Source organism: Tyto alba, unplaced genomic scaffold (genome assembly GCF_018691265.1).
Source record: "Tyto alba isolate M040663 unplaced genomic scaffold, T.alba_DEE_v4.0 Super-Scaffold_21, whole genome shotgun sequence".
In the NCBI taxonomy this organism is placed as follows: domain Eukaryota; kingdom Metazoa; phylum Chordata; class Aves; order Strigiformes; family Tytonidae; genus Tyto; species Tyto alba.
In genome coordinates, this window is record NW_024881295.1 from 15141063 (window position 1) to 15156372 (window position 15310).

At 41.0% G+C, this 15310-nt stretch overlaps 1 protein-coding gene across 8 annotated transcripts in view; it reads right to left on the reverse strand.

The window, feature by feature from the left end:
• LOC104363535 (caldesmon) overlaps positions 1-15310 on the reverse strand; it is a 199451-nt gene that overhangs the window by 49185 nt on the left and 134956 nt on the right. Inside the window, exon 1 of one of the 8 annotated variants that reach the window (XM_042795438.1) lies at positions 4996-5279. The exons of the other annotated variants lie outside the window; for them this stretch is intronic. Coding sequence (XP_042651372.1) covers positions 4996-5042 — 47 coding nt within the window. The 5' untranslated portion in view covers positions 5043-5279. Of the gene's footprint in view, positions 1-4995; positions 5280-15310 lie in introns of those variants that run through there. 8 annotated transcript variants of the gene reach the window in all.

The following is a 15310-nucleotide window of genomic DNA, read 5'->3' on the forward strand; positions in this document are numbered from 1 at the left end:
GTTCCCTACAAAGTTGATTACAATATGGCACTGTTAGACTTGCAAAAACTTCTCATTACCACATCCAGTTTGTGTGTCAGAGGGAGATTTCATGGCAATGCTGAACACTTGTGAAAAAGAGAAGGAAGAAAGGAGGGAAAGGCAAAGGGGGGTGTGGGGGAAGCCCTCCCTGACTGTCTACTTTGCAAAGGATTTGAACTGCAGAAAAGAGGAACCATGTCAGCAAATGCCAAACCAGCACAATACCTGCCAAACCGCACCTTATCCTTCTCAATCAGCAAAAAAATTATCCACTGCCTGATTTCTCTTACCTCACCAATAAAGGGCTAGGGTTTTTTCCCTTATTAGGACAGTCTCCATGCTGTAAAATTCTGGCTCTAATAAGTGGCTTTAACAATATGTGCTGCACATCAGCACAAAAAGAAACTAACTAATAAAAATAAAACACAGGAGGAGAATAAAAGGGCTGAGTCTTAAATTAAAAGGGACGACATCAGCTTCGTTCGGGCTCCAAAATTTGATCATAGATTTCGTGAAATGGAGAATTAAAATTGGAATGTATAAACATATGAAGGCTAACATTATAAAGATATATAATTATAAACTTGGCCCTGCGGCTAGTTATACATGTAAGCGGCCTTACTGAATCAACGAGACTTTTTTGCTAACCTTAAGTGCTTAGTTGGCTCAAAACATAAATCAAATGTCAGTACATGAAAATAGTGCAAACCAAAGGGTTTTCAATGTTTAACAAAATGAAATGCAAAAGTAGCGAAAAGTTACAGTCGCGTCTCCATGTTTCAATTATTTCAACAATTGATGGAAGTAATTTTCTTGGTTGGATTTCTAAATGTATAGTTTTGGATTATCTAGTTTACTGCATCTGCATTACATGGACATATATGCATATATATGGACAGAAGAACACAGGGGGCCTAAAATAATCACCAGAGAATTTTTCTGGTTCTTTTGAACCTTCTTGTTTTACTTTGAATTGGGAACAAGGGGGATGGGGAGGCCTGGGACTGCAGGTTTGGCAGGAAAGGGAAAGGCAGGGGTATGAAGAAGCAGGATGAATTTCTGCCACCCCTATCCTACGCTGGTTGAACACCTATGCCAACAGTGTGGCTGTGAAGGAGCTATCTGGATTTAAGATCTGCACTAACAATGAATTTTCTAGTTTTGCTGAAGCAGAAGAAAAAACCCTTGACAGAGTGAAGTGATACGGAAAATGCTCAGAGCTGCTTTATTTTAATTCAGCCTGAAACAAGAAGGCAAATCCTTCAACTAAGTTTTTTTCTTTTAACTTTTTTTTCTGTAAAATGTAGGTCAATTTGAATCAAAAGATTCAAAAAAACATCAGAATGTTTTACTTCAAAAAAATATTGCAAAGATGCAGCTCAGTAATTTCTTATTTAGAAAATGACAAAAAAGTCATTTTAATTTTAAAAAGTATTTCCTCTTGTTTTTATTTAGACAAAGCTAATCTCAGAAACCTGAGATGAGCGCAGAAACAATTCTCACAGTTCATTTCAAGCATTTGGATTCACTGAGAGCAGTACCATTTTGAGCCTGATATCTCTTACCACTGCCCTGGCTTTAACCCAGGCTTGGACAGGGTGGAGAGTTCAACTCAGGTTTTTCATGAAACTCTCTGGAGTCACTTGTTCTCTGTCAAAATCTTAGAAATTTGGTTCTTACAGAGTCATGGCTTTAAACTCGGGTGGATGCCCAAAACTCCACACAGATTCATTCAGCTTTGTGTTCCCAACACCCAATGCCTTGCTTATGATGGAAAAAGAAACGCAACTTTCACTGAGGAAAGAAGGATGTGAAATCTCAGAGATGTTTCCTTATAGACCAATCCTTTCTCTGTCATAACGATTCTTCTACCAAGGATAATCTCACTGAAAAATGTCAGCTCTTCCAGTAAATTTCATCTGACTCACTATGGGAAAAGTTCCTAAATCTAGCAACAAAATCTTGAGCTGAACATTCAGTCTTCAGTGGCCACTGTCCCTGCTGATGTGTAAACCAGACACCAAAGCACATGTATTTCATTCAGGCAAGAATGCTTCACATACATGGAGCATTGTTACCACAGTGTTCAACATAAATATGTGAGTCCACCTACAGATAAACATATTTGCCTCAAAAACACTCACTTCACATCCCAAGTGTTTTGGACTTTATTCCTAGACATCAGGCACTGAAGTGCAGCTTGGATACAAACATGGCAGCTCACAAATGGACAAGACATCGTAAGAAAAGTGCCTGTTTCTTGGCCCATGGTACACTAGTCACTGTTGGGGAAGAGCCACTTTCAGTAATTGACTGGAATTTTTTGCTCTCTAAATGGAGACAAACAGGCTCACTACAGGCTAACACCTTTGTCCATCTGGTCTTTAGTTACATTATGTGCATATTATTTTACCTCAGTAATATAAAAAGGCTTTTACAAATTAAGGATTCAGGCCACTGCCCACTGGGGAACAGTAATGAAAAGCATGGCCAACAAAGAAGACCAAAAAGAAGGAAATAGATGGCTTCAAGTGAAAATTAACAGCATTTTTGAAGCAGAATTAACCAGATAACATAGTGCCGCCAACACTGCTGCTGTCTGTGGTGAAGTGTTGTCTTCAACCCTTCTCTTCTCCTAACAAAACTAGCTGATTATCTGCCTTGAACATTCAGCCAAGAAACAGAAAAGATAATCTACAATATGAAGAAAATGCTGTGAAAGAGTAAACTTCCAACAACCAAACTGCCCACAAACGATCTGTGAAGTCTGAACAAAAGTTATAATTTGCTGGAAGAAAACATTCTACCTATTGGCAAAGACAACTTCTGCTTTCCCTAGGAACTTGCACAGTAAACACTTTAGTGTCCAGCGAAGTGAGCCAATTCAATCCCTATACATTTATTAAGCAGTCTTTATATTTTCAGGCCAACCAGAATGATTTCTTGGCTACGATGAGAGCTTCTGCTTTTAATTTCTAGTGTATCAAAATGCTAACAGGATTATATTCAGCTATTTAGCAATTACAACATTTTCTACAAATACTACAAGTACACTGAGAACATAGAGTATCTTTAAACGATGCAGCTGAAATTAACATATAAAGGGCCATTAGAGGACATTTGCAAGAAGTTAAAAATCACATTTTGCCTCATTCAAAACAGTGCAATAACTGCCTCCTCCTTTTCCCTGGAAAGTCTCCAGAGAGTTAACTTATAAGGATTTTAATACTCATTTTCTTTTCCATTGCAATCTCCTGAGAAGACATGAGCATTTGGAATGATTACGTTATGCCTCAGCCTGGGAAGGGCAGTATTTCATCATGTATTTCACTGAACAATGCTTTGAAGAAGCTTCTGTGGGTAATGCTAAAGGTGTCTTGCCCGCTTTTGGCCTGAGGTCACAGAGATGTTTGTTAAAAGGGAATAAATTGGTTTTCAAATTTTGGCCATACATTTGATTTCTCTTAAGAGTCCTCGCCAAAAACAGCTTTGCTTTTCTTCCCCAAATATGCTACTGTGAGTCTTGACAAAAGAAATCCCAAATCTGGTTTTCAAGGTGTGTCTGCTCTTGTTTAGAAGTTGCTACAGGACACAAATCTTCCAAGATACAGGAAACCAACAGTATAGTAGCTAATCATGCTTCAAGAGAAAAGGATCAAATCTTTTTCACTCAGATATAATTTCACTGACTTCACTGAACTCACTTCACATAACATAATTGCAGGTGCCACAGTGTACGCAAGCTAGGCATTCCTCCCAGCACTTCCCCAACACTTCAGAGGTATACCAGGAATAAAGTTAGTACACTGCTGGTTCCCTCTCTCGCCCAAAGGGGAATGGAGGAGAGTCTCACTGAGCAAGGATAGCCAATGATTTATTGGTTTTTAAGCAAAACAGCCAGACCCTGACATCTCGTTAAACCGACCCCAATGAAAACAACTGCACTCAGGGCCAGCTCCCCGCAGTAGGCATCAAGACTCAAGGTTTCCACCAGTTATATCAGCACTAAAGTGCTCAAATCTCACCTGCTTTGCCCTTTCCCCTCTGACCGGTTGCAGAGAAATTGGTGCTCCGCCACGACTGCTCCCCATTCCCGTACAACAGTGCGGGAGGGCTGGCTACAGTGGCTTGTGGCTGCATTCCACCACAGACCAACACAAAACAAACCCATTTGACACGCTCTTAGTTAAATTATTATTTGTTGCTCAATTTCTGAAATCATAATGAAGTATTTCAGATTCCTGGAAGGGACTTCTTGGAGGGGCTGAGTTTCAGAAATCCCTGAGCTCCCTTTCCCTCCAAGAACACAGGATTTCATGCTGGAAACTCCAAAAACAAGCACCCCAAAATCCCACTAGTTTTTCAAAACCTCGCCCAAATTTTTAACAAAACCCTGATATAAATCACAGTATTTTAGAAATATAGTAGTGTCCTATTTCCCACCCCTCAACATATAAAGTAGGCAAATAGAGCAACAACACAGGATGCAAATAAAGCAGATAATTTCTTTGGTGATATTACACAGGCTAATTGATTTTCTTCTCTTGCTACCCTCTCACATTCAAGGATGAATGTGCCATGAGGACTTTATTTGCTCAGTGAATTAAGCAATGTGAGTTATGTGAAATCTTTCACACAAACTGAAACTTCTGCAAACTTCCTGTTAACAAAACTCTGATTAGCAATCAGTCCTTCCAACAGATTCTGCCACTGAACAAAGCAATTTAAATTCTGCAATTCAGGTAAGAGAAATGCATAGACAGAAGGACTTTTTCCTTTAGACAACAGAGCACAATACAGTAGAAAGAGGAGCAAAATAACCCAGTCTGCATCCAATGCTTATTCCCCAGTTCAACCAGCTTCCCCACTTGTTACACCATTCTGTTCCCCCTTCCCATCACCACCATCCAGCACTTCCTACACAACACCAAAAGGCTAATTCCATACAGATATCATAATAAATCGGCAACTCACTTGGAAAGGCTTGACAAGTTCTGCCTGCAGTATGATCTGCTGATCATGTCTGCAGTGTATGAATCAGTGCAAACTGCTGCCAGCTCCAGGGAGCAAATGGACGGATGATCAGGGCGTGGAATGAGATAATAAAAATGCCATTATCCTTTCAGGCATGCAAGACTCATTGGATGGTCTTTCCACCCCACAGGTTAACCATTTGGTTGGTCCTGTAGCTCCCGTAATGACACTCTCTAGTTGCCTATTGTCAAACTCATTATCTATCTTGTATCCTCCTCCCCTCCCCTTCGCCCCCCTCTGCTCTGTGATCGTATGATTTTTTTTTTTTTTTTTTTTTTTTTTACTGTATTCTCTCTAATAGATCCTCTTTGCTATGTCTGGGCTCCCAGTTACAAAAATTCCTGCATATTTCTCAGCTGCTCAACTTGACCAACAAGCGCTTGTTTCCCATTCAGCTTTCACAAGAAGCGCCTCTGTTCAGCAAGCTTGTCTGAGCACGGAGCAGCCTGAGCACTGCGGAGGTGCCTTCACAAGTATTTGCTTGTAGGAAAGTCACATTCCAGCCTGCCCAGAGATGATGAGAGGAGAGGACCCAAATATAAAACAATAGTCCAGGAAACAGTCCTCCCTTTTGATCGTAAATCATTGCCTAAGCATTTTGCAGGCACTTGCATCCAGTCTAACTTGTGAAAGGTCAAGCTGGATCAGATAGCTCAAAAGACTGGAGTGTGATTGCCAAACAGAAACAAATCCGGGGAGGTAGGAGGTAACTGCAAGCTCAACTGCAGTCAAGGTAAGACCATCTCGTGTTTAGCAAAGGGATTAAAAACAGCGCTGGAGATAAATCCAACCTAACAGACTCTCCTCAATGTTCTTCCACCTAATCCAGTGAGTGAGGCAGGAAACAGAAATGCAAACAAAGTGATTTAAATGGAGGCATCATCAGTTACCATGATTTCACATGCTTGGCTCTCATACCCCTTTGAGCCTGCATATGTGAGTAAACTGAAACAGCTTACTGCGCAGTCCTGCAGTCATTCCACCCCAGGCTCTGATCTTGTTAAACCTCATAAATTACGAGGGTGGGTGTGGATGGATTAGTACTCAGAAGGGAAATCTCTACTGCAAGCTCGCCCTTCTGTGGGAAGGAGTGCGTGGGATCAGCAGGTGGCACTCTTACCTTGAAGCGATCACGGAGGCAATGCTCTCTGCACGAAGCCATGGAGGATGCTGGGTGTCCAAGGAGGCATCATCCTTGAACCTTGACAGCTCTTCTTCTCAGAGCTTGCAAGAAACCAGCGACTGCACTTTGCTTGGGGCACTGATACTCATTTACATTCTGCTCAAATCCTTCAGTCAATAACTGCATTTTTTTCCTTCCCCAAACTCTCTTCACAGTTTCAAGGAGATAAATTTTTTGTGAAAAGGTAACTCTGCTTTATAGATAGGTGAGTGATTCCCATGCAAGAACATACAAACTCAGGGTATTTTGCACACTCAGAAACAGGTTTGCAGTACCCTCAGAAGTTCCTGTTTCTTCACATGCACCTTCTGCAGACCGAGCCCCTTGTTCTAAAGCACATGCAAAACCCCCACCATTTAGTGTATAAAATATACTGGAATTCTGGTCTGGAGCAAGGAAAGGCCAATAGTATTTATTGAAAAGGGTGAAAAACATGGATTCCATTTCTGTGATTACATAGAGATCTGCAAAGGAGATGAGGGTGTAGCAGGCACGCCATCTCTGTTTCTTTTACTCTGACCTCAAGGGAAAGAGGGCATATAAGGCAGTGTGAATGCCTACAGTACTTCAAAAATGCTGGTGAGAAGGAAGTCATATTTACTCTTCCTGGAAAAGACATTTCTACTAGTAAGGAATTACAGAAGCAGAATTCTTCCCTCTGGAAGAGCATTAACTAAACAGAGATTGTATCCCTGTTCTGAAAAAAATACACATTTTAATCAGATGCCAGATGTAAGAGCTGATGTTTATGAAACTACAAACTGTGTTCCAATGCAGCCCTACATATTTGTAATACAGGTGTGTATTTACTACTGTGTCACAGAAACATTTTTTTTTTTCTAGTTGAACAAGTTCTACACTCTTTTCAATCCATCCTGGAATAGTTAGGTTATTGCAGTGCTCACAAACAAAACTGCTTCCACGCAGTATAAAAATAAGAGCAAATCCTCTAAAACATTACACTCTACATCTTCAAATAACAGCTACAGATTTTTCAAAAATCTGCCCCTACTGTCATGAGGATTCTGGCTCCAGATGCAAATCTGACCTATTTGTTGGGTCACTGGGAACAGGGAAAGCCTCTTGCACTTGTAGTAGACCTCAGAACCATTTTTAAACATCCCACTTAGACTAGGACAGTCATAAGAATCCCATAAGAATTTCTTTTTCTTTGCTTTTCCAAATAATGTTTTTAATTATAAAAGTCTGGAGAACTTCACTCTAGAGGAAGCATGATGATTCACATTGTCAGCCTATTTTTCACTTGGAACAAGACTTCTAACACCAACTTGCATCTTCTTGCCCATACCTCTATAGCAGTACTGAGAATAGATGTCATTTCCCAACTGATTGAGGGATAAGCAATGCTGGCCATGCAAGTCTATCCTCTACACATGCCATTTTTGCCTGCAAATGAAGAACTGAAGATAAATTAGGTGAGCAAGTCCCACTTCCAGACAGTATCAGCCTCTCTGCTCAACTGGCTGTAGTATTAATCTGTGAGAGGTATCCTTGTCAAAAACTGCTCAAAATGCTCTGCAGGTTGGTGTCTCACATATTAATTTTTGACAGCAATACTGTTGATTTTTTTTTTTTTTTTTCCATCCAGAAATTTTTACAACCATGTTTTGTCACACTTGTAAAGCTGGAAGATAAAATGTGCAATTTTGGACACAGGCACATTAACCCACTGTGTAGAGGCAACGAGCATACTGCCAAGTGGACTTGGGCCAGCCCATAGGAGGAGCGTGCAGTTGCACTGGTGAGTGCCCAGAAGGCTTCACCTTCAGCTGTCCTCGGAGCTGTGCCCATCATTTAAGTCATAAGGCCCATTCAGCTGAGGAACATCACTCTTCTAGCTAGAGCTACAGGGACATTTTGTGATTCAGTCTGCAACACAAAGGAGGGCTCCACCAAGGCCAATGTGTCCAATTCCAAGCATTCGCATCCAGTTGGGTGCGGATCCAGAAGCTCCATAAGTTTACAGCAATACAGAACTGGTTCACCTGAAAGAGGCTGACGCAGCCAAAATTTTGCCATGCTTGCAATTCCTTTAAAAAGAAGTGGGAGGAGGATCTGAGTCAGTTATAGATCCTTGCACTTAATAAGGCCTTTATTATTTAAAATCCAAACGTTCTTTACTTTCTTCAGTAACTTAACTGAGAAGGATAGTCTCGGTACACTGTGGCCCTGAGGTGAAGATCTTGTATATGGAGTGGGAGGAGGCAAATCACCTTCCCCTAGATTGTTTCAAAAATTCACATGGACATCTAAAGCATGAAAAATGATGGAGCCAAGGGATGCATGCCTCAGCCTGCTTTCCTTGTATATTCTGGTGCTTCAGAGGTTAGGACTTGGCTCTAGGACACCAAAACCCCTAAGGAAGACACTAGAAAGAAAAAAACACCTAAGTAAACAAACACAAACTAAACTAGAGCACTTGAGAGGTTTCATTCATGCCAATGAACTCAAGTCAAATGGCTCTATAAGAGTGTAGGCTCATCTACTGCAACAATGAAAGGAACTACAGGGCCTTTCCTAGCTTCTCAACATTAAAAGCAGCAAAATGAGGAGGAGGAAGGAGACATGAAACCTTTCCAAAAGGAAATTGTTACTGGGAGGTTCCAATGTCTACTCATACTAACAATAGGAATGTCCAGAGGTCATCCAGAGAGCCACTTAATATTTTCTTTGTTATTTTTACTCTAACTATTCCTGCATGCACGGCAGACTTTTCAGTGAGCTGATCACAACACCCTGTGAATCCATTTTGAGATTATAGTGTATTTAGAACCTGACAGAGGCACATGCACCATCCAGACCAAGCCTTTCCATATGTAGCCTATTACTTTCTGTAACAGTTTTTCAACAGTGGATTTGCTCTACTGCTCACTGTTCTTATCCTGTTATTCAAATACCTTCATGTTTCTTTAGTTCTTTGCTTAGTCCCTTACCAAATTGAGGCAGTTTTAAAATGGGCAGGCAAATAACTTACAGAAATGTCTCTGATTCATTTCAGAGACAGTGAATAGCTCACCCTGCACCACCTCTCCCCTGTGCCACTAGTCTGAAATAAGTAGGCAGACTTTTAGAGAACTTTGCGAAGCTACTGGCATTATGCAAGAGAACCAGAACTCTGTTTTTTATGAAAATCCATTTTAATGACATTAACATCTGCTCCTGGTTTGAAGAATATTTTTAACTGTTACCTCCCTGGGAAAATGAAAGATGCCACAGTCTCTTTCATGTTCTCACAGAGTAGACAAACTATGTTGGTTTTTTTAAGGTCTGTTCTGAAATGCCCCAATACAGTTCACTGCAGGGAACTCAGTGTATGCATCTCACAGGGCAAAAACCATCTGCATTCACCCTGCTATGAGATTTCATTCTAGGACACTGGCATGTGAGCAGGGACTTCATTTCACAGATGAACAACACTTGGCATATTAAATCATATGCAGTAGGTAAAGTCTGGCAACCCACACATAAGGTCTTGGAGTAAATCTCCTGAGTACTCATAAAAACAAAGCTATGTACTTCATCATCAAATAATGCTAAACTGTCTCTTTACTATGTATTTTTTTTCCCAGTCCAGTTTTAAATATCTCAGGTAACGGAGATTCTGATGGTTCCCAGTGGTAAGTCTTCTGTGCTCTTACAGGGATCAGTACTAAGAAGCCATCCTATAGCTATGGTATCTATTCCTCCCCTTATTTTTTAACTATAACCTGTGATTATATCTACCTGGATGCCTATAAACACGTTCAGTGAAACCTATGAGTAATACTTACCCAGTGATGTAAGTGGATATATGTATTAAAATATATACTCAAATAGGGATATGTAGGTTTGGGTTTAGACATATGCATGTGCAAATCATGGAATCACATGCAAACAGTTTGCATGCTGACATGGACACAGTATCATGTAGCTAATGCCTTAGCAGACGATAGAACTATTTGTATAGACAAGTTCTTCAGGATTGGGAACACAACCCTGTACATCAAAACACAAAAGCCTGAAGTCTGAAACTGTAAACACTTGCAATAATGTACTTCCAGATACTGAAGACCCATATACAGCCCATGAAGCACTCAAACCTATCTGATGCCTGCTTTGCTGGGACAGACTGGCCTTGGATATCACAGGCAGGAGTTTCGTCCTCTGCAGGGAAGAGAATTTTATTTTTTCTGACTGTCTCCAGTTCTTGAGGTATTAATATTATCCGGCTTCCCACATGGAAAAGTTACTGACTGCATGTATGTCTGTAGCAGTAAACAAAACAAACTCCAAGACAAGTGTTACAATGATATCCCAAGGAGAACTTCCACTGTAAATTGAAACTTGATTAGAAAAACATATTTGCTGGTGTTTGCATTCTCTATCAGTTACTTATGGGGAAATGAACAATCCAGAAATAAAGAAGGATAATACTTCACGGGTGTGATGAACTATTTCCACCAAAGCGTAGCTTTTGTTTTATGTCATGTTTTCACTGCTTTCAAATAAACACTAAGATCTAAACAGTAGTCTCCATATAACAGCCAGGATATAGCTACCTTCTGGTCATTTGAACAGCTGAAATGGAGGAAACCATATGAGGGAAGCATTCACAAAGACTATCTTTACCGCCTCGCCCTATGCCCTGGCACTGTCACTTGTGAGGGACAGACTCTGGTCCCCTCCTGCTCTGAGCAGGAGCCCGTTTCTCTCCAGCCACCAGCAGCAGCAGAGGGAAGGGCCGCTGTTTCCCCATTCACTTTTGCACCCATTTTTTTGTGCTTTATGCAGGGACACATGCTAGTTCTCACAGCAATAAAAAGTAATCTATTAATTTGGCTGGCAAATTTAAAAACTTGCTGTCTCTCATTTATACCTGAACTGTAGCTTGCTTGGAGCAATAACTGCTATTAATAAATGTCAGCTTTAGCAGTGGGAAGGATACTACTCAAAGCCCAGAAACCTGTGATTGGACTTGTAGGACTTCTGCTTATAGCCATGTAGGATAATACTTGCAGAGGCCACAAAACAGAAAGCTGAATAAGATGCCAGTAGTGTAGACGCAAGTTCTTTCCGACCCAACTGTTTCTGAAAATGGTTTATATTAAATTATTATATAAATTAATATATTAACAGGCACATTCCAAACATTACTATTCACTCCAAACCTAGCCACAAAAGCCAGAAAGAGCCACAATGCGGTAGCTGTGATACAAACATAGAGGACAGATGCATCTCTAGCCAAAACAGGTTATGTCTTTATTCTACTGCTTGAGGGGCATGGGTGGAAACCTAAGCCAAAGCTCCTTAACAGACACACAGTAAACTCATGAAGTGTGAAGCATGGGATCTATTTACCCTTGTGTGCTACCACATATCAGCAAGAGCAGCCCCTGTCTGAAGGCCATCCGTGGTCAGAGTCCAGGCTTCAGGCTTGATCCCTCTCTGCTGGAAGAGTTTATATAAATGTGTGCACAGGCACACACACATGCAGCTCTGGAAAGAGAAGAGCATTTCCTGCTGGGCCAATTTATGGAGACGTTCCTGTACCAAACACTCATATCTTATGATACTCTGAATTTTACTGGTGAACAACATCCAAGCACTGGTTGGGATCCTGACTTCACAAACAACCCAATAAACTCAGCTAGCAAAAGCCATCCGAATTCCACTGAAGGCAGAAACTGTTCAACAGCTTATGCCACTTGAACAGCTCAGAGGTATTCAAAACACAAACCTAGACTAGAAATACTCAGTCTGGGCCTTTCTTATCCATGAACTAAGCTTAAAAATATGAAATTGGAGCCTCAGACCAGGACCCTGCCTCGTTCAGGTTAATTATCAGTTATACCCCTGTCTGACTGGACTGCTCATTTTTAATTTCAGGTAATGGCCCTTAGGTGTTTTGGAAGGGGCTTTATTTCACTAGCTGCACAGGGATTACCAACTAACCGGATGCTCCCAGGAACTTTCAGAGAGCAAACAGTGTCAGTTTATTTAATAACTTTCAAAGTGAAACTAAAATCTCATCCAAATCATGTCTCCCCTGATTTAATTAAAATACACCACACATACTGCACTGCTCTGTTAATCATTAACAAAGTTAATTCAAGACAGAAGATGAGTCTTTTCTTTTCTTTCCTTCAAAAGCCTTCAGCCAGTGGAAAACTTCAAAAAACATTCCAAAAAAAGACCAGTACAGTATGATTTTTGTTAGAATGGTCAACACGTTGGTATGTTTTTTCCCCTTCTTCTGTATTTCTGACTCCTATAGGAATGCATGTTAAGAGAGTGGGGATTTTTTTTTTCCTTTGCTTGGCAAAATACCTTTCCCAAAATTTCTAAATATTGCCTGGTATTTGCGTCAATATGACAGTCATTGGGTTTGACAGGAATCAGATTGCTAAACCCACACAAAAATGCTTTAGAAATTAGAGGCTAGTTATACATTCAGTTTCATTCACATTCACTTTAGCAAACTGGCAAGGAGTGGATCTAAACCATCCTTGTTATCCCTTCCCTTCTGTGGTTCAAAACAGAGGTTTCTTCAGCACGCTAATCTCTATCTTAACTTTTAGAGTCACTCACAACTCCTGCTGTCTGATAAATCTCCTTAGCACTCCTGTCCCAATCCATTTTCACTTTCCTAGATGACCTAGCAACCCATGAAACTTATTCTCCCTGTGAAACAAGCCTTTCCAGATTCTTCCAGGAAGGAACCAAATAGGAAATTGAACAGTGTTAGAAGTGTAACACTTTGTGGACTACTCAAAAAACAGGATACATATAAAAAAAATATTATTTTTTTTTTCACTTTCTTCATGTCTTAGGGAACTCGAAACACAAAATCTTCCAGTCTCATCAGTACAGTTGTTATCTAATGGGATTTCCCTCTTGAAAGCAACAAAGGGTCAAGGCTGAACATTTCCACAAGGCCTGTCATATCAGATCAGGACGGCACTCCATCAAGGCTGGATTCTTGCCTCCAGCCATGGCTCATGCCTAATGTTTTAGAGGAAAGCAATGGGAAAAGAAAAAAGGCAAACCACACTGCACCTGGTCCATTGAGCAAAACTCTCACTGCACAGCATAATTCCTCTCTGCCCCCTGCAGGCAGGCAGCTGGGGCTCTGCCAGGCACAGGCACAGTCTGCATTGCAGGGTCTTTAAAAACAAAAAAACAAAAAACAAACAAATAAAATAAAATAAAATAAAATAAAATAAAATAAATAATAATAATAATAATAAAAAAAAAGTATTCCAAGGAAATACACATAAGAGGGTATCAGAGAGTTAAAATGAAATCACCATAAATGTTCCATATTTGCATCACAGCATGTGCATCATCAAGACATAATAGTCTGGGGACTTAAGTTACTCCAGTGTAATAAAAGACCCAACTATATTTTTTCTTTGTTATTTCTCTGGATAAACCAAGTGCTAATACCTATTTCTGCACTGAAGTAGATTAAATTTATTGTAATTTAGTAACAACAGCATATGAACAACTCTTTAAGGCACTGTGTATCTACTTCCTAGCTTCTACTGGAAAATAGCTCTCCGATGACAGCTTATACTATCAGAATGGGCCAGGTCTGAGCAAACTCTCAAGATCATGATTTCTTCACATCTACACTGTACACCCTCAAACCCACATTAAGGGGCTGGACCTGTCTGCAGAAGGACACTCCAGAGTGCTCAGGGCTCCAGACCTCATCCATGCTACCCAGATGCCCTGGGCGGAGACAAGTGCAAGCACCGTTAGGAATGACCACCCCAGCTCAGTGCCTCCCGAGCACAGCCCAGAGTGGCCAGCAGCAGGCACCATGGATGGGAAGCCTTGGACCACAGGCCCAAACACTTCAGCATCTGAACTGTTAACCAGAGAGGTAGCAGCACACGAGGAAAGCCCCTCAGCTCTGATCTGCTGATCACGCTGGAGCCCCCAGCACCTATGCATAGCCTTGGAACCCCTCTGTCAGCAAAAAGTCATGAGCCACTCAGGAAGAAGACCCATGGGAAAGAAGAATGGCAGCTGCAACCCCTTACACTGTACATGGGTTGTTCTGTTATTTTTCTAGGTCTGTTGTGGTTTTCATTTTTAAACATCTTAAACTTTAAGGTATCCATGAAGAAATGCATTTATAAACAAACATCTGTGCGGTGCTCTCCATTTGAAGACAGTCTGTCTCAACTCTTCACCATTGTTCATGGACTTAGGAAAGCTTCCCCATTAGGCCAGCAGCTGGTGACTGGGGGGATGAAGCAGTACCATGTGAGTGACAGGTGAAGTCCCCAAGCTGCAACTTCCCTGTTACAGGAGGATCACATCCCTGCTTCAGTACCTACCCATCATCACAACACCCTAAAGATTTCTTAACACTGATTGGAGAGATGGGTCATACCATGAGGGCAACCTCAGAGACCCCTGAGGAGGGATGGGGTAGCATGCATTCCCCACCTCTTCTTTTCCATGGGTATAACACAGGAGCTTGCATGAGGACTTTAACCATGTGCCTAGGTAAGCATCCAAGCAGTCTGTCAGCCAGCTGGGTGACAAAATGAGAAAATCCTCGTAGATCTAATAGTAGGAAAAGCAAATGTAAGTGTTCATCTGTGTTTAAGGGAAACTGATAAATACGGATTTATTTCCTTCCCACAATCCTTAAAGTCCAGTTACTGGACCATTCTCACAAGGATCAACACCCCTGTAAAGTTTTCCTGGATCTCCCGTATCACTGCACAGTGTTCTTTGGAACTTGATTTGAGTACAAAAATTCATCTTCCTCAAACTTGCACTAGCCAGTAAAGTTTTTTGGCTTGTTACATGATGGTGAAGAAAGGGCCTGAACTTTGACTGTTCTTTCACTAGGTCAAAGAACAGGCAAATTCCCTTTGCCACTAATGAACATGAAAGAAGCCCTTATCAGCTGTCACCAGCTGAGATGGTCTTGCATCCTCTGCAATCTGCCACTAACCAATAGTCTCCCTTTTCCATTCAATTCCTCATATTCAGATGGAAAAACTGTCAATAAGTGGGTTAAAAAAATGTAACCTTTTCCCAACAACAGCT